The following is a 27,593-nucleotide window of genomic DNA, read 5'->3' as shown; positions in this document are numbered from 1 at the left end:
AAAGTCTCGCTACCAACAGAATACCGGACGACCAAGCGCAGACGGTAACCCAATTTGGGCGGGATAAATCGTGGTCGAAACGGCGATTATGTAACCATAAATCGTGCATCGACTCGCGCCCTTTCGTTACGATAAATATAACACGAGCGCGCGATAAATCCTGACGAAAGCACAGACAGCGTGATAAATCGACCGGTAACGCAACTTCGGCTCGTGTACCGAACCAAAAGCCACCGTCCTGCCGAGTAGCAATCGCGTTTGGCGAGTACGAAATGGAAGCCCCAATACCTCTGCACGGGGCCCAGCTGTCCGGCGGAACGGGTTCTGCAACGTTGAATTACGAATCTTTTTCTTCCCCCCCACCGGACCTGGTCCCGTCTAAATGGCTATTTATTCGCGAAATAAAACGAATCACCCGTTGGCTCTGACGAGGAACGCGGCACGTTTCTATACCGTCGTGGACTGGCTCTCACGTGACGCTCCATCGATGCGATCGCTAATCCTATTCACATAATTCGTCTCATTTACACGCTCCTCCGCCCCCCCCCCATCCTCCTTTCGCCCCCTCTGCGCCGGCATGCTTCCTTCGTTCGATCGCCTCTCTGTTCCTCCAGCGATGGTACCGAGCGCGGTAAAACGATGCTCGCGCGACCTCCACGTTCTCGGCTCCGAACGATACCGGTCCATTGGATACCCGCCACTTCCTCGTTTCAGCTGATCAAGGCCTACCTTAAGACCCCTTGGCACGCGAGGATGCCGATCTGAACGGATCGGCCGTGGAGCAGGGTGGCCAGAATGGGGGAAAAAGTAGTCGGCGAAATGGCAGAGGTGGTCGTCAGAGGAGACGTTCAATGGATGATTTTGGTAAGATTTGGGGTGCAAAATTTTATTAAATTTAGTTGACATTAAATTCGATTTTTTTTTTAGTTAGAATGTGTTTTGGAGGAGCTAAATTTTAGGAAATTTAGTGGAAACTAACTTCAATTTTAATTGATTACAGCGATATTTTCAGGTGGAGGAGCATTTTTTATTAAACTTAGTTGACATTAAATTCGATTTTTTTTTAGTTAAAATTTGTTTTTGGTGGAGCTAAATTCTAGTAAATTTAGTCTAGCTTCTCAAAAAAACTCAAGTCGTTTTGATTAATTTTAAAAAAGTTATGCGATTTTGAAGAGTGTCTGAATATGTGCGTTACTCATTGTAGATAAGAATATTCAAATAGAAATACAACATTGACGGACTGGGTCTGAAAATATTGGTTGTCGGGAGAAAAAGGAGGAGTACCCACAATTATAAGGCTATCATTTAAAATAGTAATACAACATAAATTTTAGTTGCATACCGTAATAATAACATGGAACTTCTTTTCAAGCTACTAAAAAGTCATTAACGTTTCTAACATATTGTCTGATCTTTAAGACGGCCCACAGGGCCCACTTGCCATGGGGGAAGCTGACACCCTGGCCTGTCCGCCACTGGTAGCGGTTCTAATGAATAAAATAAGAGCAAGGTATCGTAATTCGATGAAAGCGCTCCACGTTTCCGTTTACAACACAGAGTCGACGAATTTCTTATGGCAGACCAGTGACACCAATTTTAAATTCTAGTGCTATGTATTATACAAAAGTATCGCCTTTGAGTTTTCGTCTGTGTCGATTGAACCTGCGTCGATGATGACTCTCGAACGCCACCTCTAATCCACTACCATAATCGCTGCGATTTCCAATCGCGATACTTATTCAAGCCCAGCTCAGAAAGCTCCCCCAACGCCGCGAATAAAATTAAGTTTACTGCCAAGTGGGACGCGTAAAAGTGAACGTACGACAGCCTTAAAGTCGAAACAGCCAGTAAACTCGACCAGCTTTGAATTTCTTTCCTACGGCGGAGCGGCTGGAAGCGTCGGCCTCGCATAAATGGCCACCGTTTATTCGATACGCGATTTTCGCGATATCGGCCCATTCAGCAGTACTCGAGTACTTCCTTGTGCCTTCTTCGCGCTTATCACGCGGCCAGTCTGTTTCATGAAAACCCGCTGTTATGCAGGTCCTCGACGGTAACCGACCGCAGTCGACCAGAATAGAACCGGCTGATGTACGCTGACAACGTTACGATCAGCTGGAGAAAGCACGCGCACTCGAGGAACTATGCCCGACTGAATCGAAATAAATTAACGACGATTTAGCTATCGTCTTAGAATTTCCCACGTATCCTCGACGCCCATGTGGCTTCGCGTGCACTGGCTTTTCCATTATTCTATCGATCCACGCATCTGTAATAGGTGGCGGGAAACACGTTCGCTAGCATTCACTTCTGAGGATATCGCTTTGTGTAAGTACACAACGTTTTCAGTTTAGTTAACGTACGTCACTACTTAGTGTCTTTTGTGTATGGAAGTGGACTAGATTTGGCGCGTGGAGTGATCATTTCGTTGGGGGAAATTGTCAGGTGTATCTTTTGCCTCCAACTGCACGGCTCTGCCATTCCAAAACGTCTATCCAACTTCAGCGGTTTCAGTATTGGTAGCAAGAGAAAGGAGGTTCTTAGAATGGAAATGGAGGGTTTTGGTGGAGCACGATAGAGGCAGTAGCTACAGAGTTTAAATTTCGAGTAAAGTAGACCGGGGGCGGTAGTAACAGGGGGGCGAATGTAGGGTGGGTGTACAGTTTGTGGCCATTGCACTGTTTTTGGCCATGTGCATAATTATCTCACTTTTAAACTGCTTGCAGATCATTATTACGCGGAGAATTTCACATCATAGATATTTCGTTTAGTATACCGCCAGAAATATAAGGTTACATTTATTGCTGACATATAAGTCACTGCAAAGTGTTACTACCGCCCCCGGTCTACCCTACTGTGAAATTCAAGATCAAAGTGCCATGCAGAAATATAGGAATGCAGAAAGTAACGAATTAAGATACACAGTGATTTAACTTCGAACAAACTCACACCTGCCTTTCCCAAAGGAGTGTTTCCCTTACAGCACCTATCCTTCGACCAAACCTATCCTTTCCATCTAAGAGAAACGCTCCTCGACTCCCCCATAAAATACACACTTCCCCCGCGCGCAGCCCTATCGCAGATCAGACGACAGAGTAAGCTGACAGCAAGCAAACGTCACTCCTCGCAGACCAACGTGCGCAACCACCGACAGAGACGAAATTCCATCGAGCAGGACTGGCATTCCACGGAGGCCCATTCTCATCAGCTCCCAACTGTAACGAACATCCCGGCGCGCAGCGGAGCGAGCGTGTTGCACCCCGTTATGCAGCCCGTTGCCGGGTTTAAGGCCGGTCCACAGCGGAGCACGCGACGATCCAGGAAACGCCGCCAGGCGGGATATAATACGGACGACACAAGGGGCCCTTAACAAGCTTGGACGAGGCGCATGCACGAACGCAATGCTGCACCAGCCAACTAGGCTGACTCCTTGGGACCGCCCGCATTGACGACCGCGCTGCAAGAACAGAGGAGCCAGGGGGGAGGGGGCCGGGGGCGAGAGAAAGGGAGCAAGAGGCACCGGTGCCCGCCGGCTCGCGTGGGACAGAGAAGGAGAGCTCTAAGGAGCGTATATACACCTCGGATAATAAGAAATACGGTGCAGCCGCTAATGCACCGGTCCCAGTGCCAGCGGTTTTTGCCGCGGCGCAAAGTCGCTTCGTAAAAGACGCACACTCCCGCCTCCGGGTCCCCCCGTCGCGCCTGCGCACTCCTGTCCCGGGCATAAGTCCCCCGCCGACGGGGCCGCGGGGGCCGGTGCGCACGATATGTAACGCGACGGTGAACGTATAGACGAGTTTCGTAATCGGATTCTACGAATGATCATGGCGCAAGCGAGACGGGGCTACGGCCCGTGATAATGATGGTCCTGGGAAGGCGCAGATGCACTGGAATGCAGCGGCTTTGCTTGGTTTCGGTGGCTCCGATCGCTTGGGAGATCACTATTTGACGAGGAGCGAGTGGTAGTTTTGAGTTGGTGGATTTTGGGGCCCGCGGGTTCTGCGGGACAGTGCTGTGGAATTCAAATTCAGGAGAGTCTATTGAAATGGTGCATATGAAATTGTCGAATTGAGAGACATTGACAATTGCTAATGCTGGCTTGCGACTCAAAGAGGTAAAATAAACGGGACAGTCAAAGAGGAAAGAATATTTCAGACTTCCTTTAAGAAATAGCAATTCCATGTGCAGCGACCTACTTAATATATTTTGTGGGACTAGGGGTGCTATAGGGTTAATTAGAATGTGGGATTCGAAGGAACAGTGGTTAATAAAAGTGTGATAGGGAGAAGAGAATATACGACTGGCAGTCGTGTAAGTGAAAGCAAGGGAATTGCTAGCATAATGGGAGTGATGAAATCGTAGAATAGGCTGAAAAGTTTACATCATTTCGTCAGGTTTTTCTTATCATGGACCGCGTTAAAATTGGTTTCCACAGGTCTGCTTAGATCCCTGCCGCTTAGATGCTACCTCGATAATGTCCGACAACTTTCGCTTCTCTTCATAGGGATTCTCAGCATCGTTCATTGAGAAAGGGGAAGAACAGGGGGTGGACCTGCGTAGCAATTGCTCTGGGACCACTCGTAGGTAACATAGTTATGAAACTATAATCTTATCGAATACTCTCTCTACCAAATATACCTATAGATATCAAGAACGACCAAATTCTACAGAATAAACCTCAAAAGTGATACTCCGAACCCTAAAAAATGCAAATATTTGCAAATAAACACCAACTCTTCGTTCTGTACCTTTTAAAACACCTGCAAGAAACCGAAAGTCCTCGGAAGCGAATAATTAACTGCTAACCGCCACAAGAAGGAAACCCATCAACTCCCTTTTACAGTCCCGAAACGATCCCATCGCCGCCGTTACACAGGGTCAAGCGCCCGCGAGCGTGGCGCAACAAAGAGAATAATTAATACAGACATCCAGCAAACAACGGACGTCGTTAAACGCCGAGTAGCGCGTAGCGGCCGCGGAGAGCGGGATATTCCATTTGCCCGAGTTAGTCTCGGCTCGCAAGGATCAAAGGATCGAGCAGTACGGTTAATCGGGTATCGTTAAATCGGCCACCGTTCCCGATGACGGATTAGCGAATTTAATTACGCGGGCCTGGTCGATTATCCCGATTCCAAAGTGATTTCCTGCTCGCGGAGGAGCTCCGCCGTCTCCTCTCCTCTTCTCTCCTTCTTTTTCCGTTGAACGCCGCGGGTAAATCGACGCAGCGAGATCACGGCGCAATGGGCGCGAGCAAAAAGTGAATGGGGTGATGGGTTCGTTGACCAGCCATTCGCGATGTTGACATTCGACCTTGACAATCCCCTCGCCGCGATAATGAAAAAATCAACGGCCTCGCGTCAATGGACACCGGCGAAAGCCTGGCCAGCCGGTCGGCCGCCAAGGTAGCATCATCATCGTCGCCGGAGAAAACGCTCCGTACTCGTTCTGTCACGACCGATGAATTTCCTGAATACTCACTGCTGAAGCCTAGAGGCAGCGAGTTTGTAATGTAAAATAGGCAGCGCGAGGTTTTATAAAACGGTACCTCGCCGTGCGCGTTAACACACTGTGATTGTGCAATCGTTAAGTGAAGACGCTGCATTTTAGAAGTTACAATATTGCATTATTCCGACAAGTGAAGTGGAAAGAAGGATTTACAGTTTTTCATTTGTTTTAAAATATATCAACCTCGTTGGACCCTACATTTGTTCATAAGTGGCAATATTTCTAACTCCTTTTGTATTTTTGAGGAAAGTATAGTAAAAGGAAGGGTACCTTCCCTTCCATTTTTTTTTTAAATATCTTCACCTTGTTAGACACTGCATTAGTTTATAAGTGGCAGTATTGTATTATTCCTTTCGTACTTTTGCGAAACTTTGCAGAATTTAACAGTCGTCATAGGTAAAATACTATTTTTCCCTTCGAATTACAAGGTGTTTGTGGAAGAACGACAGCTCTCCACTTTGTGCAGTATAAATTACCGTCGTTCTTGCCTGTGAATTTCGTAAAAGTTTTCACTTTCCCACGCCGCGCGTGCCTATTCGTGTAACTCAGCTGCGGCTTCGACTGAAATTGTACAAACGTATTTATCATCGCGTTAATTTTCGCAAAGTTATTTACAATTTGCGCGTAACAGAGAAGGACACACGAACTCCCCTAAAATCCAGCGAACTCTGATACTTAGCTGCTTTGTAAGCGAATTTACTGTACCACACAATTATTTATTAGTCTATGTTATATTTTTTATATACATAGGTACACAAACTATTTCACTAACTCTGTTGCAAAGAATGCGTCTGACATGTATTAACAATATCAGCGTAATGTCTTTCCCAAAACATCATGGTAAAAAGAGATTTGTTATATTACATAGGCAAGGAAACTTCTTCTTAAAGTAGATATCAATAATATAAATGGAATCGCTAATAAATTGCTGCCTGTTTTTAACCAGCGATGGGCAAAATTTTATAATAAGAATAACGAATAAACTTCTATTCGCTGAAACGAATAACTTTTAGTTGATTAAGAATTTTATTTATCCGAATAAATTTTTAATCGATTAAGAATTTGTCCGAATTATCTTTCATTTTTAATAATTTGTAGTCAGATAATTAAATTACTCGTTGTATAAAATTGAAATATAAAATTACGCAGAGTTATTCGCACGATTATTTAAATAATTATGTAATAAATATTCAAATAAATTATCCGAATACGTTACAAATAACGAATAATTGTTATCCGAAGGAAATATTCGACGAAACAGAATTCATTGGAAAAATTATCTCAGATAAATATTTATTAAAATCAATTCGAATAAAGTTCAACTCTGCTTTCAACTTAAATAATTCATATTGGAAACACTTCCTCAGACAATGCACAGTGAAGTTACAGAAGTTTGGTCCCTGAAGTCGATGATACGTCGCGTCTGACCATAGACCGTCCCTTTCCCCTTACACTTCTGCATGCCGTTTCTTTCACGAGCTCGATTCCCACTCCTCGCATCGGGCCGCATTATCTAACACTTACCGGACTGCACACATTTCCTTGCACATTTATTCGAAGCCCAGCAATTTTTCTCTCAACAGAGACAAGCAAAGATAAGGGGCATTAAGCAGACACGTCTCTATCAAACAAACCCCTAATCATATACAACTTTCAAATCGCGTTCTCCAAATTGGTCTACTAGCCCCGCAAGAAAAGGTAATACGCGTAACATGCAGCAATTACCTTTAGCAGCGGCCGTTTCTTGCAACCGGTACTGAACACGAGAAAACCCGCGGCCGGCTCTTTTACGTCCGAGGTATGAACAACGAGGATACTCGCGACCGGTCCTTTAACTGTTATGATGTACATTATTTCGACGATCATTGCGACTAAGAGACACTCTGTCTCTAAGAAAAGCCTCAGCCGCAGAGACGCGCAAACTTCCCGGCGATTCCATTTAAGATTCCCTAAGAAGAAGGAGGGCTTCAAACTGCCCCTCTCCATATAAAACGAAACATCTCTTCGTACCACGAAGCTTAACAACTACCTAATTTCAGTGACATCACGCGAACGCAAATGCGGCCGCAGAAGCTTCCGAGGAAACTCGCGCACAGAAATAACAATTTGCAGTTAAACGGAATATTCATTTAATCGTGTACGCTAGCTGCACGAGTGATATCGCCATTGTGTCCATGCCAGACGCCACGCCGAGCGCAGCTTCTGCGCGCGCGCGCCTTGTCCGACAGAGTTCAGCAGAACACTTTGCACGGATATGAGCACATTCCTCGAGCTAGGAATGTGAGCAAAGCCTCAGAATCACTCGAACAGCTCGGTTCACCCGCGTTCCTCCGTTAGTCCGACATGCTGAATGCTCGACACGCGTGTTAGACGATTATACGCCAAGCAGACCGCCGCGATTACGGTGGAAACACGCAGAAGATCCCCAGAGTGCGCGCGCGCGCGCGCGCGACACGCTCGGTTGGGGTGAGAAAAGGGGAGATAATTAATGTAATTAATAAATTAAGCTAGCGGTAAAAGAGGAATGGTTGAGTCCAGCACGCACACACCAATACCGTATTACGAGCCCACATATCAGATTAAAAACAAAAACAACACAGTAAGAGCACGAGACACAGCGAGATGAAGAAACGAGTAAAACGTGACAAAAGTACAGCGAGAGTCGAGCGCCGCTGGAGCGTTCCGAGACCTCGAGGCCATCTTCGCACTCCAGCCGTCTCAAGCTGTAGTCTTTCGAGTTATGCATTGTTACGAGATCAGCGAGATATTAACAGACCACAATTAATGGTATTACTGGTGTACAGGGTGTTTCAGAATTGCTTGGTCGAAGCTTACCAGAATACTCTGTCGATGGTATTGATGAAACGCGCAAGCGTGGACACTAGGGTGGCCCTGATTTTCAACCTGCGGGATCTTCCGCTCTCACTCCCTAATATGGTTCCATTTCATAAGAAAATACTCCCTGAAAAAGATTATTGCAATCGGACAACAGGAAAGGGTGCCGACCAGGCCTTAAAGCTTAGAATTCATCGACGGTTTGAATTTGGAGAATTTCTCAAAAATGGTAAGCCCCATCGAAATTTTTTGCGAACAATGTTAAAAGAGCATTCAATTTTCTACAATTACTGTATACATAATTTTTTCGTGCTTCCAACTATTTTTTAGATAACAGCGTTTGAATATAGAGAAGTCCGCACCCTGTACGGCGTAACCTCTCTATATTCAAACGCTATTATCTAAAAAATGGTTGGAAGCACGAAAAAATTATGTACACAGTAATTGTAGAAAATTGAATGTTCTTTTAATATTATTTGAACAAAATTTCGATAGGGCTTACCATTTTGGGAAATTCTTTAAATCTAAACTACTGATGAATTATAAACTTTAAGGCCTGGTCGGCACTCTGTTGCTCGATTGCAATAAACTTTTTCAGGGACTACTTTTTTATCAAATGGCACCGTTCTAAGGAGTGAGAGCGAAGAAATACAAAAAGAAATTTCGACACGTATAAATAAAGGCCACACTAGTGGACACAGGAGTGATTACTTTCTGAGCTGCTGTCTTTACTGATAGATGTTGTCTAGTTTTTAGGAGCAGTATTAGATTAACAGACTTGCTAGTTTTCTCTGCTTTTTCTTTGTTACTTTGTGTATTACTTTAGAGCAATAGAGACATATTATTATTTATATTTTACCTAACTTCACAGTACCATCTAATTATTTATAGAACACCTTCGAAATTATTAGCGTCTAACTGTGATTGAATTTAGGAAATAACAAATGGTGTTTCTTTAGAAGCTGGGATATTTTCTCCAACGTACAAATGCCAGTGCCTGTAGCTTTGAAATTAAGCACTTGTTTAGAAATGCTTCTACGACATTTCGTTGTCAATAAGATTAGTAGAGTATGGTGGCGAAGTTCGGCCCAAACGTTTCAGCAACACCCTGTACGTTATTAATGATTACACACAGAAGGGGAGAAGTATCGATCGGATCGATCGCAACAGCGCAACGATTATTACTCTTGCCGTTAGTCAGCGGCTGGGTCTTGATTAAATGTGTTACACATCGATATCGAGAGCTCGAGCTTGGAACAGTTAGATGTATAAGTTAGGCGGAACACGTTCCTGGCCGATACCATTGCTTGACTTCTCGCTTTCACGGCGCGACAGGTGTTTGCCCTTCGCGCTCCAATCGAGCAACTTTAATAAATTATATTCATCATGGATCCCAGGAAAATTGTACTGATAAATCAACATACGGAACTTCGTGCTGTCAGTAATTTTCTTTGAATTGCGAATACGCGTAATAAATGACAAGAGGTTAATAAGAGAAGCTGTAATTGAACTTGCACGATCAGGAAGCTTTGCATATGAAAGAAAACTTCTCAAAAGTTTATAGACATTCTAAAGAATGTTAATAAATATGTTTCTCGGTCTACGATAAATTGCGGTCAAGAAATGAGACAAGATCCGAGTCCCTGATGCTGTAAACTTGATCCGACCAGCCCTGCATTCTCGACATCCCTTCGCGTGAAGGGTACCGATCATTTCTCTGGTGGAGCGCGTTTCCCAGAAACGCCTGACAGCACGAGATCCTCCGCGCGAAGCTAGCGGGCCCGGCACAAATAATTTCCATAATCTGAGATCGCTCTAGGACCTGGCCGTATTTTTTTTCTGAAACGTTGCAGCGTCTCTGCGTTGCAATCGTTCTCGTAATCTCGCGTTTTCTCCTCTCCGCCTCTCTCGAGGTCACTGTTTCCACAGAACCGCGATACTTTAGATGTTGCACCGTTCTCTAAGCTACGTTCCACAAAAAGTATTCTAAACTCTCCAACGAAACCCATTAAAATGAATTTAAAAAAAAACAAAGCTTACACGAACTAATCTCATCAATTCCAAAAAATTATAATTTTCAACTTGACCACAATTTCTCACTAAAAATTGACCCACGTTCGAAATAGCGCCCACAATTTAATTATTTTTTTTCACAATGCTTCACCGATTCCATTAAATCCCACGAAAGCTCGCCACAGACTCCGCTCGCAAATGAAATACATAAACAGAATCCACGCGAAATGTCGAAAGTCAAGCAACGTTAAGCGGCCCGTGTCACGTGGTCGCTCCACAGTTCCGCAGACATTCTTTCTTTGATATGGTGTGATTGCCTGGACTCACCGATCCTCTTGACGTGGACGTCTCGATTGAAGGAGACGGTTCTCTCGGCGGGCTTCCACCCGGAGACGGAAGCCCCGGATGAATCGGGGGGTAGTAAATCGTCGGTGGGAGGGTTGCAGGCTTCTCCCTCTCTTAAAAAGTCCGAGCGCTGTACCTCGAGCATCTTCCAGGCCTTTCGCTCCCAACCATACCACACAGACCAGCCGGAACACCACCCCTCTTTTTCTGTTCCTCCTCCACCCCCTTCTCCACTAGCTCCGCTCACCCTGCCACACCCCGACCACACAGCCTCGCCACCCTGTCCTCTAAATGCTTCACCCTTCCTTTCTCTTCCCTTCTCACTCCCTCCTTCCTTCTCTCCCTTCTCCACTCAATCTCCCCTCTCTCTCTTTCTCCTTCCCTGATTTTTCGACCACACCGCTAGACCCCGCTCACCGACCTGTAAGCCAAGCAAAGCTGCGCTCTTAGTGTCTTCGGATCGCCACGTCGGGATCTCAGATTTGCGACCCTCCCCCGGCCGGCGCGGGGAAAGGCACAATTTCTATTTCGTCGCGCGGCCACTCGGACACGTTTCTTCGTTCGCTGGAAGCTTGTAAGCAGGGGTTGAAACGGTTCCGAGAATAACTGTTTCAAACTGTTATATATCGGTTCTGACTGAAACAGTTACGAAGAACCGATGTTCTGAATAACTGTTATAAGGAAACGAAATTTCTGGCTGTATCGATTTCGGTTACGGTTCTGCAGAACCGATATTACATCGGTTCCGTAACGGTTATATATCGGTTTTGTAACAGTAATCTATCCTATCTGTTACGCATCAGGAATGAGTAGCAGGTTCCAAAATATTTACGATCAATGTCACATTTTTTTAATGGAAAATCGATTTGTTTATATGTCTTGTTATCGCTGGGCCTCTCTACCCGGTGTCTCTCTTTTCAAAACTCCATCAATGCAGGAAAGGCCGAAAGGAAAGACAGCATCTGTAAGTTAAGTATCGAAAAGAGAAGAATAATTAATATAAAATTAGTAGTAAGTTTGCACATATTAGGAAAGTTATTGCTGGTGGTGTTAGCAATACTTTAAATTAAGTGTCAAATTAATATTAGTCGTAGTGTATAATAGTTATTAGTGATTTTTAAAAACATATCGACATAATGGGCCGAAAGAAATGCGACATTGTTCGTAAGTATTTTGAAACGTGCGATGACAGACTGAAAATGCGGTGTATAGTTGGAAGTTGCCCTGCAACAATTTCGGTATACATACACAATTAACTTTGTTTAAAATTTAGACACTTAAGGGGGCACCCCACATTAGTAAGGGTTTAACTTAAACGTAACTTAAAAAAAAAAAAAAATTCAAACTACTTTTGAGAATCAATTTATTCTTCACAGAAATATTATTTAATCACAATTTAAAAGGCGCTTACGCATAGTTGAGGCGAGCCCAGCCCATAGCGAGAGTTTACTGTATAACCGATATATAATCGTCACGGAACTGATATAATATCTGTTCTGTAGAACCGGAACCGAAATCGATGTAGGCCAGAACCGTTTTCACTAGTAACTGTTTCAAGATTATTTCGGTTCTCGTAACTGTTTCGAAAACCGACACCGATATCATAACTGTTTTCAACCCCTGCTCGCAAGCATATGCGCGGGCGCGCGCGGCTCGTCTGCGCGCGACGTCCGAGCGCCGGCGGCCGATTAGCGGCGCTCTATTTGCGCTCGTCCTTATTGCGGTTAGAGAAATCGGTCCTATCGGGCGATCCGACGCCGAGCCCGGGGGTTAGCCGTTGTTTGCGGTCGTAAGTAAAAGTACAGGACCCCGCGTCCTCTCGCGTTTCGCTTAGACTTAGAGTGCCACAGGTGCGGCGATCTCCCGCGGCAGGAATGTCCACCCGGGGGAACCATCGAGACACGTTCCAGCGGGGCGGTGATCGGTGACCGGTAGTAAGCTTTTTGCCCGCCACCTTCGAGGAAACGATTCGTACTTTGCCGGTTGTCGTTGAAGCCGGGGCAGAGAAGAACACGCGGCTGGCTACCAAAAACGACTTCCTGGTATTTAAGGCCAGGTTTACTTGAGTAACTCTCGGGGAATCTGTTCTTACAACTTTCTCTTAGAAACTTCTCCAAAAACTGAAGGATTTCTAACGAAAGTATCCCCGGGAGTATTAAATGTAGCTTGAAAAGAATTCATTTAAAGAATCGCGCTTTACTACCCTCGACGTTCGTCGACAAATTCGGGCAATTTTATTTGCAATCGCTAACGGAGTGATATTTAACTTTAGTGATATTTAAACGTACCTCAAAGGATTTTTCGAAATTTTGAAAAATGTCGAATTTACAGCTGTTTGAAGTTAAGTGCTAACTTTTTTTTCAATACGTTATAGCTATGGAAGTAGTAAACGGATGGAGATGAGCTTTACGGTGATTATAGAGAAGACGTTGAAGTTTTAAGAAAAAATTATTTCAGTTTAAAAAAAAAATTGAACCATTTTTGTGCAATTGTTTTAAACAAATGCAGGTTTTTAACATCGGGCGCGATTTTAAAAATCTGAAAAAAATAGGAGAATATAGTTCTATCCTTCCCCTTGATGGACGAATTTTCAAAAATGTGGGCATTTTAAAATTGGCCCTGTAAAAATTGTCGAAAGTCGACGCTGCGTCGCCTAGCACCGCGGTACACGCAGCGACCAAGCGGCTATACCTGATATTCTTTTACAGGATTCTCGAAAATGGCAAGTATTTGAAAAAAAAACTGAAGGAGGAAAACTGTTACTGTTTTCTATATCCAACATAATACGGTACCTCAATTTTTAGTGTTCGCAATATTTTCCTTGAAACGAGGGTGACTTATTTTTTTTTTAAATTGAATTCTATATATTTGATTACCCAATATGCATATTTTGTTTAAACTGAAATAATTTTTTTTAAAACTTCAATATCTTCTCTATAAGCACCGTAAAGCTCATCTCCATCCGTTTACTACTTCCACAGCTACAATGTATTGAAAAAAAGTTAGCACTTAACTTCAAACACCTGTAAATTCGACACTTTTCAAAATTTCGAAAAATCCTTTGAGGTACGTTTAAATATCACTAAAGACTACAACATAATCAAATATCAGTAATCTACGAAAATACACTCCGAAATCTGTCCGAGTTCGCACGGAACGTCCCCGTCGTCAATGGAAGGGCCGTTTTTCTGACCGCCGGTGAATTCCGATTTCTCTCCTATCGCAAGGAAGAACGACCGCCGATGATGAGGTTGTTTGGCGTGTACGCGCGCGACAAAGGGACGCGTCGCATCCGCGCATGCGCGTGTACGGCTGCAGCGAGTGATCACGACGAGCGCGAGCGCGCGCATCGCGGTGATAATGGGGCCCATTGTCGTCGCGCAACCTGATGAGACGCTCGCGATACGCGCAAACGGGTCTATTGACAGTCGGCGGTGGATGACGATGACGGGGCGGAATGACGACAATGACTTCGTGATCGTGCGATAAGCTACCTCGTATTTTCTTATTTTACCCCATCTTTCTGTAAAGCGTCATGCAATGCTATAATCGCCGGATTCCGAGCGTGACGTCGGTGTATTTTCTTATCGACGTTTTAATCGGAACGCTCCCTCCCGTGTGTCTACGCTGCAGCCTCGACCGCCCGACTGGCACTTTTCTCTCCCGGAGGCGGAGGAAAAGGTGTTTACTCGGAGGGAAGCAGGTTGAGTGCACAAGAAACATCGAACATGTCGATATTGATAGTTTTTGGTGCGAAATCGCTTCTCCCACCACTTTCCCCTATGTACACCAGAACGAATGGCCCCGGTCGTCTGAAATGCACCAGCCCTGAACTCGACCTTGGAAGCCTCGGCCATCGGGAGCGGAGGGAGCAGAAGTAACAAAACATACCCGATATCAAAAACATCGCGCGTTCCTTGAATTTCCACGAATTCTTAATTACCCGTTAAATCGTCGCCCAGGACGAGCGGAGCGTTTCGATAAAAAAACACTTCTAAAAATACTACTGACCGCGCGGCGGCACTCTGCCTAATGAAATACACGGCCGACTTCCGATTATCAGCCGGGGGATGCAACGTCGCCGCCTCTCGATCCTTTCTGCAGAATCACCTTCCCTCTCCGAGCAAAGGGGACACCGGCGGGGGAAGCGCGAGGGGAGGGGGCACGCTGTTCGCGACGCAGCATTTCAGATTCACCGCGCGTTTTCGTATATCCGCGAGGGATCTCGGTGGCCCTTCGAGTGCTCGCAGGGGTGACCTCGTCGTCTCTTCTTTCTCATCTCTCAAGGCCATCTAATCGCGACAAGTCCCCGCACCGGGCACGTAGCCAGGGGTTAGCCGCTGTCGCTCAACGACTTTATTAGCCCGTCGGAGGAAGAAAGGACTGGGCGCATGCCGGCTTTAACCCTTAACTAAGGTGGACCCTTACGTATCCGAGTTTTTATTTCCCTTTATCACTTTCTCTGCGGATTAAAGCGTTCGAGTCTTCTCAGCAACTGATGCGAATAAAATCTTCATTTGCAAAGAATGTGAAACTATAATTATTAATAACGAAGCTGGAATTTCGACCGTAAAATTTTTTTAAAAAATTTAAAACACTTGATTTCGGCGCACAGTTTCGGTCAATTAAAAGAATAAAAGCTAATTTGCAAATATAAGAAGTATCATCTTCTGACGTTTCGGTCAATATTTAGACCTTTATCAAGGAAAGTTTGAATAACTAAATGCTGCGTATGCTTATATGTAACATGCTCTAGTCACTGTTCAACCGACTCGTACGTCGCACGCTTCTATCAAGCATGTTACATATAAGCATACGCAGTATTTAGTTATTCAAACTTTCCTTGATAAAGGCCTAAATATTGACCGAAACGTCGGAAGATGATACTTCTTATATTTGCAAATTGGCTTTTATTCTTTTAATTGACCGAAATTGTGCGCCGAAATCATGTGTTTTAAATTTGTTAATATAATTATTAATATAACAACTAACAACTAAAACTGGAATAAAATAAATTAGCAACTGAAGCATCATCGTGGGGTCCATGAGACAACCAGCTAAGTGAATTCTAACCTTTCCACGACAAGATAACGTAGGTACAAAGGACAAGTCCATAGAATTATGTCAGAACATATTAAGTGGAATTTCTATTACACTATCTCATCACAACAAGTTCAACGAATCTCCTGCCAAGCCAGTAAATGCCCACCACTAGATTTCCAATAAAATAAAGAACGAATAAATTCTAATATCTTCATATGGACAAAGTAACGCTGAACAACCCTCGAGTGTCGAAAGCTAATGAACCTGTCAGTGGCATCGACGTGGCTGAATTTCACCAACGTCCCAGACCCTGTGCCAGCAGAGCTGATAGTAGTAGCTCAAGGGGTGAAATGAGACAGTTGTTACGAGGGTGATCAGAGGATTAAGATACACCCGTCCCAGCGCCAGTGTCGCCGTATTTGGCGAAGAGGTCCTCGCGAGGGCGGTCCCCCTGTCTCGCCTGCCCAAAGAGGGGCCCGCGTTGCGCCGCGGGACAACGGAGTGTCGCCCGTCACCATAAAACCGACGTTAGCATACTGGTTTTTTTATTCTACCGCCGGTGGATTCGCGACTTTACGCCCGACGAGTGTCAACCCCAGCCCCGTGGACCCGTTCGCCGCTCGCTAATCGACATTCCTCGAACGTGTCCGCGCGCGAAACACCAATGTCGCTAGCTGTAAAAAAAGCCGGAGAAATTTGGGAAGCCGAACGTAGGAATTTTTCTAACCTTGATCAGCCGAGCCCACTTCTTCGAGAATAAAGAGACGATTTGATTTTTATTTATTCGAAAGTCGCGGTCGTTTTAACGCGCGATGACGTCAGAAATGGGTGCAATAAAAGCGGTGATCTTAAGATGGTGAGAAACGGTCGAAGAAAGGGGACTCGGATGGGATTAGCGTGGATTTTGGGCCCTGTTCCTCGATCCCTCTGTTGTCGCGCTGATGCTCGATGATGAAGAATTTGTACGTACTTTTTAATCGTTTTGGAAGGCTCGAGGGACACTTCCGTTAGATGTTTAAAATGAGGGTTGAGAATGTACGAATTTAATTAAATAATAGAACGTGTGTAGATATATACCGTACTGAAAATATTTATTGCATCACTCGCATAAACGGGTTATCACTTATACCGCTGCTAGGAAAATATTATTGCAATAGTTATTTATTGCAAAAATATGCAGTAGCAGAATAAGTTGGGTACGAATCATAATATACGAAAATTTTGCGCGCTGCGTAAATTTGAGTAATGCAATCAATATTTCCAGTTTTGTAAATAAAAAACTGAAGAGTCTCGGTAGATATGGGGCTAAAAGCTAATCCTTTTTTTTTATACATTCAGCTTGTTCAAACTTCTGAGAAGCATACCCACTGCGAGTCATTAAAAACGTTTTAACACCGGAAAAGGTGAGAAAAATTCGCGTGTGGAATTCCCTAAAAAACACTATGACAGACCGCTGGCACGCAGCCTTGAAACGTCGCCTCTTTCTCGGCTGCGTGATAATCAAGACCGTCCGCAATAAAGCCCCGCCACTGAAATGTACGATATGATTCTCCACCGTGGCTTCGACCACAACACCGGCGCAATAAACAGTCACGTGTCCCCCGTAAATATTTAGCGCCTTCCTGAGGCCTGTTTTATTGTTCCCCAGCCGCCACAGCGGCCCGTCCATTCAATGATTCAATGATAAAATCGAAGGCTCGCGCCTCCAAGCAACGCGGCATCCCGCCGGACGATACTTTAATTCCGTCGAAGAAAAATGACGGGCAAGTCGATGGAAGGAGGATCCCAGGCACGGTCGATTACTCGTTTTCGATTGTCCGCCCGTTTTCTTAATGCTCGCTGGCATCGATCATTAACCCCTTCGGTTAAAAGGAACGCTTAAAAACGGTCGGCCCGTCAGGGCGTGCGGTGAACGCCCATGCGCGTTTGGTGAACGTGGCTGACTATCTGCGATCAAGGAGATCCGCACGGCGCGTATAGCAAACGTAGAAATTTTCGACTCGAGAAAATTAATCGATGCGAACGTAATCAAACTCGTAGAAATAAATGCCAAAAAAAAAATGAAACTTTTGTGGGAACCTAAAGTCTTGGGTGGACCACTATTTCACTAATAAATATATCGAACATTCTAAATAGTTACTAAAGCCTCATTTTAATTATTCAACTAGAATTGGTCACTCGTTTTCGCATTTTTGGGGATCGAACAGATGGCACGGGTTCTCGAAGGATACACAGAGAATCGACACGGGACTTGTTTTTTAGCACGTTATTTATTTTGGAGCCGCTGTGACTTACGTTAATACCGAGGCAGCTCGATAAATTCGCGTAAACACCGTAACTGTCACCGAAAAATATTCGTTACGAGCGGCGACCGAAAACACGTCGTTAGGAATGGCAAACTTCAAGATTCAGACATTTCGATGCTGGCTATTCAGAGACATGACTCCCTTCTCTGCCGACCGCTGTATTCAGAATTATTTGTGGCATTCTCCAAATAATTTCGTCGAGGGAGTGGAAATATGGGAAACGATCTGACGATTGGAACCGAAGCAGTCGGAAAAGATTTGACCATGGTCAAAGTTTCTCTGTTTCTCGGTTATATTTTCTATTTCTGCGTAATTCCTGGCGACTGCAATGGTAGTTAATTAAGAATATCAACGTGCAGTTTATCATCTATTAAAAACAAATCCAAAAGCTATGTTATCTTTATATTGCACGAAATTTTGAACACCCTCGGTATATTAAAAACTTATACTTATTTAAATATGGATCACTTGTATTAAATCACACTATATTCAAACACATACGCATTCCTTTTAATTACCAGAAGTCAAATTTTATGAAATTCATTGAACTACGTAGATTGCTCTTTTCAAAGAGAGTTATCTTTCCTTCAATTCTACCACGAATTATCCCCTATGTACCTGTTATAAACGATTATAAATGACACTACTTGTCAAAGAGAACAAATAATAACTGAAACCATGGTTCTCGATTTACCAGCGTTCCTTCACGAACTTCTTAACACTCGATCAATTTATCGAAGAGAGATCTCGAAAAGCGGCAGAATTTTTCCTTTAATTAAGCCACCGGAAATTTCGTTGCAGCCGAAAAGGCACGCGAACCGATCCAATTAAGCACCGACGGCGTTGTCCGATCACTTTCGAAGATTTCCCGCCCGATGGGCACCCGCGTCCCGGCTTGTTCCACTGACACACTTCGAATGCGGCAAGGCCGTGGCTTTGTGCAACCGAATCGCGATCCCCCTGTGCTCCCTCTTCTTTTTCCCTCCATTCATCCGCGACTTTGAGCGTCGTCGCGTCTCGACGGACCCTCGATGCACGAGATAAGGACCAATTCGTAGTGAAACAAGGAAAGGGTGATTCTCTGCTGAAAAATCAGTGGTAAGTTCGTTCGAGGCTTTGCTTCCGAGAAAATCGCGTTTGATGTTTTGAAAACGAGATAATTTCTATGAACACTGACAATTCTTCTAATTTCAGAGTGGTGCGTATGATTCGCAGGTTTGGAAGTAAGATTAGGATTTCTCATGCGGCTTAGAACCATCTAATTTTTAAATTCTTCCCATCTTCAAGATTACGTACGTAATTCTAACTCGTGTTTGTAATACCAACAATCATAGCGTTTTCCGTAACATGTGTATATTCTTGCTAATATGGCATCACTCCCCTCCACTTTTTCAATATTCAAACTGTCTAACTCACTTCGTTTCTACTTGTAATACTAGGCTCAAAAACACTTCTGAGTCTTCCACTAAATAGTAGCGATTACAGAGATTAGGAGCATTTAATATAAAACTACACTTTCTTCTATAAAATAGACCTTTCGTTGCAGAATACATACTTTCGTTATAGGAGGCTTCCCTGCTTCGAACATTAAACATCTTCGAAACGCACCGTTTGCAACAGCTCTGCAAATGCAATTTTCTAAAAAGGCTAAGCCGAAGGACGAGAGAAGTTCACGCGACAGTTTCGATTGATTTTTGCAGAAGGGATCGCCCTTGCCTCGGGTTCAGCCGCGGATCCGCCTCCGCGTTGCGTAAAGGACGAGAGGAAGGAGATTCGGTCATGGCTGAGCCGCGGGGATTCGCACGTCAGTCCGAGGCGCGATCTTCATTCCGCGAGGCTCGCTGAGAGCGGACAGGCGAAACAAAAGAGCGAGCAGAAGAAAGAGAGTAAAAGGGAGGAAAAGGATTGAGCTGTTCATAAGCCCTCGGCCGGGCCGCGTCTATTTCTGGACTTAACGAGGGACGGTGTCGTGAAGGACGCTGAAACAGGACGACCAAGCCACGTAATTGTGTCAAACCCACCACGTGGCCCTTTATTGCGCGTCAGCTTCTGCGCCCAATTTTTATTCGCGCTCCGATGCGTCCAGGGGCGAGTCTCGTACACGCCATTTCTCACATCCTTTCCTTCCACCATTCTTCGGTACTCTACGGTTCCCCTGGTTGAAAACAGATCTCGCGAAATACAAGAACAAACTGTATTCTGGGAAATTTTTAAAGAGACAGCGGTTTCTTTAATTCGAGGACCCTTAACGCGTGCAATTCAAGTCGATTTCTAACAATTTTCCACAAAGAGATTCGCCAACTTATTAGATTTCAAAATTTAACTATTCGTCATTCGATCCCCCTACTTGAACCCTCAAAAGTGTGTTCGATATTCTCTTCTACTCCGAAATCGTAGGCTGTCTATCGACTGGTGGCATAAAGCGTGGACTATGAAACTTGCATCGGGTATACGAGACAATTCACGATGAAGATGTTCGCCTACGATCACTGAAATACTTTGATTAGCCACGTAACACTGCTACATGCCGCATTAAGATGTCAGAAAACGAAACGTCATCGAGGATTAGCTACCTAACAATCACTTCTGCTCCAATAGCCAAAAATCCGAGCCAGCAACTTTCGAGCCAACCACTGCAGGGCCAGAACTCGCCTTCGCGGTTAACACAAGTTAATTGATCTTCCACTTAATGAAACCCCGCCCTCCCGTTACACGTCTCGTTTCCCTATCATCGTCGAGATCCCGTCTGCCCAGAGAGAGAGAGTAGAAAATCGCGCGCGTCCTCGTCGCCCGCGATCCGATTCGCGCCCGGAGCCGTTTCCCTTTCGATTACCGTCTCGCGTTTCAGAGCGTTTCGGAGCGTGCGAAGCGAGCGAATCGCGTGCCGGGGACACCGTTTGCTCCACGACCGACGGGTAATTACGGTGATGTCATTACGAAGGTGATCCGTCGAGTTTGAAGAATAAGTGACGCCAGGAGCAGCGAGCACCTTCGTCGCGACTTCGTTCGCTCTTCGAGGGTCGAAAATCTCGAGAGTCAACAAGCGACTCGTTAGCGGAATGCTTAACACCTCTCGCGCACCGTCGGCCACTCGACTCTTTGCAACCCGAATTTCCAAGGCTGTCAAGTGCGCGCGCGTAACACCGACCGGCGAGACGTCCCGTCGCACTGCACTCCTGTTAAATCAGCGCACGTAGGTACTCCAACGTCATTGGATTCGAGATGTAGACTTTCGTCCCTCGAAGAAGGAAGCTAACCAGTGGCTCACTGTCCCTTGACAGTTCGAAAGCAGGATTCGGGTTGATCGGCGGACGAGTGAATCGCCGCGGAAGACGGAGCCGTCGCTGGCGAAGCGATTGCTCGGCGAGGGTCGCGCAACAGTCCACCGTGGACGTGCGTGGGACTCGCGCGGAATTCGATTTACCTTCACTGGCACGGTAGCATTCCGGATCGGTAATGCCTTCTGGTGTCTACTGTTTAAGGGTATCCCCTGGTTCGCCGCCAAGGAGCCCGATCCAGCAGCAAGAAGAGGATCGACGGAGGAGGATGGAGCACGCCGGCGGGCTAGACCGAACAAAACACTGTCACGTACGGCAAACTGTCACTGCCACCGGGGCGGCCGTGTGTCCCGTGGGACCGGCCAGACGAACACCTCTGGGCCCGGGTCTTGGAGGAATCTCGGGCGTCGCGGCCACGATTATCATCGATATATCGATCAGCGCCCTGCCCGCTCGCCCTCCCGTCCCTGCACTGTCGCCGTTCTAGCCGCGGCCCGGCCACACGATCCACCTCGCGAACCAGAAACTTTGCGAAAAACCGTCTGGGAGAAACACTTTCGTCGTCGGTGTACCACACGCGCTCGATTATACTTGGCCCAGGTCGTTCGTCTCGGCAGAACCGGTGCAACTCTCGGACTCCGCCCTTCTTCCGTGGTGTCACTCGGTTAATTCGTTCGTGGCGGCTGAGGTTCGTTGGGTAATACCGGGGCTGAGACTTAGCGCTCTGGGGGCCACCACTCCGGCACGCACCGTTCTCCGCCGAGCGCCGAAGAACTAATAAAAGCTCGGGCCCGGCTTGATACTGCGTAGGCCGCTTACTACTCCTTCCACCGCGGCACCGTCCTATCCCACCGGCGTACCGGACCCGGGGCCCCACGACAGAGAGACAGGCGGCCAGAGAATGCACCGACGGACGGGCGGACGGACGGACGGACGGACGGACGGACGGGACGGACCGAGCAACGGGCCATAAGGACTTTAACAGGTATACGCTCGCGTGTGGGAGGGTGTAGGTGCACGCGCGCGCGCGCACGCGAGCGCGGGATATCAGAGGCACGGTGCTGATGCTGCTCTTTACCGCGCACTCGGTCAAGGTCCCCCACCAAAAACCTGCACAACAGCGCGGCATCCGCGACACCAGCTCGCCGGAGGAGGCTTCTCTCTCTGGCGGCTGATTCGGTCCACGGACAACGCTATACTTGGCGCGGCTCGTGGGCCCGCGGGTTGCGAGGGTGGCAACCTATCCAGCGGTGAACTCGATTCCTCTGCGTTAACGCGGTCGCGGTTAGGAGGAGGTGGACGCCAAGGATGACTGTCGTCGGTGGATGATGAGGATGCTCGTGGATTATGGGTGGTTAACGAGATTGAGACATCGAACGGTAGGCGATCAGCGAATGGGATGATTGCGAAGAGACTTGAGGGGGAGGGGTGTGGGCCGCGTTTGTGTTTCGGATGCTTGTGGAGAGGATTGTTTTCGGATGCTCCGAGTGTGGTGAGTTGATAGGGTGAGTGGGAGAATTTGTGAGTTCTGTTTTAATATGCCGAGCTGTGGAGTTTGGTGGCGGAGCGATGGTGGTTTCCAAGGATCTGGAAAGTGGTCATTTAATTTGGTTTAGTTTCTCTGAGAGATCAGTTTTGTACAGATAGAATTTCGAGCTTGGTTTGCTTTCAAAGTACACATTCGCAGACTCTCGAACAATACTTGCGATGGTTTTAAGAAAATATCGGTGTGGAAATACTTCAAAGCCACAATGTGCAAATCTCTCCACGCGAAAACACCGTGAAGACGCCAGTAAAACAGAGTTTTTTTGCGTAGTGGTTGAGTATAATAGAATTCGATATATGAGGAAGATGGATATTGAATATCCGGAGAGATGTGAATAAAGAATATCTTTTAGAGTGTACATTTTTCAAAGTATCTTACTAGACTTCGTCAATAGCTTTATAGATATAGCAAGGTTCTCCAACCTTTTTTGAGTCGCGACCCCCTTTTATGATATTCAAATAACTGTGACATCAGCCACCAGGTAAAGAAAACACATTCAAAATTTCAGAATATAATATTTAATTATCTTAATACATATATTAAATATACTTAAAAATATTTAATATATTTAATTATAATATAATATAATATAATATAATATAATATAATATAATATAATATAATATAATAAAATTAATATATTCAATTATTTTATTTAGTGTGATAGTTGTGCTCGCATCGTATAGGTACCCAGCTTTTTCTTTTTTTCATTTATGGCTAATAGAATATAATAGAACATGACATTGCAACCACATTAAAATAAATAAGTGCTAAGAATCGCCAACAAAAAATAACCGCGGCGATCACCCAGAAAACACTTCGCGACCCCTTTGGGGAACTTACGCAACTTTCCTTCAAAGTAGCCACAAAAAAAAATGAACCGGGAATGCTTATAATCCCACAGCACTGCACTCATAATTGCCCATCAATCCTGCAGCTACCGCAAGCAGAGCACAATTTCCAATAAAATTACGCAATCTACATCTGTGCAAGTGAGCACTATTAAACCGTGTCGCAAAAAATTAACCATTCGAGTGAAAGTGCCCGTATCCCGTCCAATGGACGCGGAAATTACGAGAGCACGGTTCGAGCCGTGTTTAAGTGAAAAGTGATTAAACCGAAGTCCATCCAGCTTGGACAAAAAGAGTCACGCGACAGAGGTGGATCCCGATTGCTTGTTACAGGGTAGCTAAAAATCCCTCGACCGTTTAATAACGTTATCAAGCGATTATTATAAATCGCGAAAGGGTCTCGCAAAAGGCTCCGGCGCGTCGCTTAATGAATACAGCTGTAAACAAGAAAGTAAGCAATGGCCGGAGGAGGGGATGATATCGCTAACCGGTGTAAGAGACACGCCGAAGGGAGCCGCCACGAGAAAATTGTGCATCGCTAAGTACCAAGGGGTGTAGTGGCAGGATAGACAGAGTACAATTACAGGTGATTGAGGATTCGCTCTTGTTTCTATTTTAACTTGACTTCTGCCTGATCCGTGCTGGACCAATCGCAATGTCGGATTCTTAGCGGGAGCCGAGCGTATTATGATTGGCGTAATCATCGCAGGGGCGAATCCAGTCGGCCTGGGTACATACAGGGTGTCCTCGTCGGTAAACGACTGGCTGCCCCAGTGTGGTAGGTGATTTTAATCATGATTCGAAAAGATTGGTATGAACGATGGGTCTCAGGGGACTTGCCGCTACTGTTAGTATCATTCTGAGTACACCAAGTTTTATCCACGAAGAGAATGTACGCTATGTATCGATAGGCTTATTATTTCCGATTCGATGATGGAAATAAACCAGTTTCCCACAGAATTCTATATTTCGAGTACAATTACTGGATATTCAAACAGATTTGTTTGAACACACGCGGGATAATGTAGGCGGTGAGTAGAAGTTGGGCTAGCAAAGAAGGCTTGGTAGCGAGGCTGAACAACGCTTATTTGGGGAACAAGTTACGGTAGATCCGTCGTGTGAAAGTGTAATCCATCTGTCAGGGATGGAGCAATTTATCGATTGCCTCCACGGACACCCTGTATAAATAATTGAGCTTTAAAGACGATCTACGGAGCGTCCAGTTGATGGAGGCTCGACGTAGTGCTCTGGATTGGACGTGGTCGCGTAATAGAAAAGAGTTATTGCGTGGCGTGATGATGGGGAGCTGCCGCTGGATCGTTACGGCGCGCACCGAAGTCGACCCACCGGGAAAAAAATGGCTTTATGCGAAAAACCGGGCGGATAAAAATTCACTGTTACTGCTCAATCAGCGTGTTCGTCGCGCTGCTAGACGACCGTGGGCGAACGGAATACCAGTTCTGCAGTACTGAATGTCATCGTTTCTGGAGCACGGCGTATGTGGAAAACACTGTTATGCGCTGGATACTGTTTCGAGAGACCGGTCAAGAGATCTCGGATAAGGTAACTACACCGAGTGACCCAAGTCTGGCGCCTTCAATTTGAATTGGGAGTAACATTGGAGTAATTGTTTAAATTATCGGAATGACATAAAAGTCTATACATCGAAGCGTATGGGCTGACGCGTTAATGAATTTTCACTTCTTTCACCTCATATTTCAGAAACTAATTGTCACCTCAACTTGAAAATTTATCGGAATGTCTCATCATAAGCTATCATTTGGCACAAAATTCAGTTCCAAAATCGTGGGACCAAAAAGGGGCTAAAAAAGGCCTCATTTTGGGGTCACTGTTTCTTTGCGATGAAAATGTGCAGAGTAATTGATTAATTCTTTAATAATAAATCAACCAATTCAAAAGCTATTTAAGAAAGATATTTCAAGATTGTTAACTATTAGTAATTTGTAATTAAATATATGATGCTCTAAATGTCCGTATTTCTGCTCATAAAAAATAGCGATGTATGTACTGCCTCAAGCTCGTGCAACACTCGCGTAAATGTTTAAATAATTTAGAATTATTTTCTCGCAACTACAGTACAAGCGTAACGCATATAATAATAAGAAAAATACGAAACGATCAGAAATGGGAACATGAGCAGAAATTGGGACAGTCACCTTACTCGGTTCTCTTCGATCCGCCCGAAAAAATTCGAGTACTCGGTTCTCATTGAGTACTCGGCTCGGCTCGGTCCGAATTTCAGGCTACTCGAACATTCGAGTACTCGAACAGCCCTACTATCTACGCATCTTCACTCTCCTTCTTTCTCCCTCTGCACCTTGGTCCCGAATGACTCGACCTTGAACTTAACAGCGCTGCTCCGGGTGCTAATGAAGAGTCAGACTTGAAAGTCCCCTCGCGGTGGACAGACGTCTCTAATTGGCCCCCGCTACCGAGCGTCGCGGCTGCGTGGAAAGCGCGCGGAGAAGTTATTTTCACTTTCTATATCCACGGGCCGGCAAGTAAGTGGAATACGGGGGAACGGGCGTAATTGTACGTGCCGTGGGTGCGCGCGTGCGCGCCTCGCCGAGGGAACGACGGTGGCTGAAGTTCGAGCGCTCGGGTGTACTTACATACTGTTGCACGGCTCTGTGACGTAACCATAAGGCACGGTGGGTGTTCCATGTACGATTGTTCGATGCCAACGTTGCGTCACTCCAATGCGTCCGTATGACAGATGTGACAGATCTATAGGCTAACCTGCCGCCCGATGCTTTACTTTACGAGCGGTTCGTCCGCGTATGACTAATTACCGCCGCACGAGCGGGAAATTAAATGGCGAGCCTTTTTGTCGGCACCAGCGAACGTGACTCCGCGGCGCTCCGACGGCGGGCCTGGGCGGCGCGCCAGGGATCGATCACGAAGGGATATACGCGCGCTTCCTGAAGGGTGAAGCGCTGCTCGAAGGTGGTGCGACTAGTTTAAAAGTTTTTAGTATTGCCGAGTGCGTTCGAATTCGGGGACGTTTTTGGATGATTTCGTTTTGAAGAGTCTTCTTTTACTCATTGTGAGAACTTATAGCTTCACTAGCTTTACTACTCGGCTTCGCCCGCAATTTAGATTCTCATTTTATAAAAAAAAAATTATGTTTTTTTGTGAAAATGGTCACATTCATTTGGGATTAGTCAGGCATAATTAACTGAGGCACATTTCGTGATCTCAGAGTTTATCTTTCGCAAGTTTTTAGGTGACAGACAAACACAGAAACATGTAAAAGCTGTCTGCTTTGTATATTAAGATTTACAGATTACAGCTGTTTAACACTTTGACTGATACAAGGTTTTGAATAATGCTTGACTTGGTCGATTTGATACGGTAACGGTACTTTATCGCGTCTCCTAGGCAGAGCAGTAAAATTGCTTTGAAAATGGCTATTACTATTCCAGAAGATTAGTCTCTTGGACCTTTGCTAAGAATAATTTGGACCAATTCCTCTACGTCTTCCGCAGCGAATATTTATCCCAAAGTATTTATTAACTACTTCCTACGATAATGACAAATCTCCATCGCAGCGCTCTCGTAATTTAAAACAGTCCAATCCACCGCGCCGCTGTCCTGGATACGCGGACGAGAATAGGAATGACTCGAGTCGCCGTTCCATTCGCTAATCCGATAAGATGCACGAACAATTCCGCCAGTTGATTACGGCACAAGCCCTGCTGATTCAACAGCCGGCCTTTCGAGCCCATTCGACTGGATCCCCGGCGCATAAATATCCGAACCCCGGTATTCGAGTAATCCCTGGGACAAACTAACTACACGCCGCTAGGTGTACGCCGCTTTAAAAACAAACGAGCGACAAAACCGGCGT

At 45.5% G+C, this 27,593-nt stretch overlaps 1 protein-coding gene across 1 annotated transcript in view; it reads right to left on the bottom strand.

Moving 5' to 3' along the window:
- Blo (bloated) overlaps positions 1-22,087 on the bottom strand; it is a 153,629-nt gene extending 131,542 nt beyond the window's left edge. Inside the window, exons 1-2 of the mRNA XM_076809265.1 lie at positions 21,472-22,087; positions 10,681-11,119 (exon numbers count right to left, since the gene is read on the bottom strand). Of these exons, the coding sequence (XP_076665380.1) occupies positions 10,681-10,843 (163 nt within the window). The 5' untranslated portion in view covers positions 10,844-11,119; positions 21,472-22,087. The remainder of the gene's footprint in view (positions 1-10,680; positions 11,120-21,471) is intronic.
- Between the last annotated feature and the right edge of the window lie 5,506 nt (positions 22,088-27,593).

Source organism: Andrena cerasifolii, chromosome 3 (genome assembly GCF_050908995.1).
Source record: "Andrena cerasifolii isolate SP2316 chromosome 3, iyAndCera1_principal, whole genome shotgun sequence".
Classification (NCBI taxonomy): domain Eukaryota; kingdom Metazoa; phylum Arthropoda; class Insecta; order Hymenoptera; family Andrenidae; genus Andrena; species Andrena cerasifolii.
This window is presented reverse-complemented; position numbering and strand designations above follow the sequence as displayed.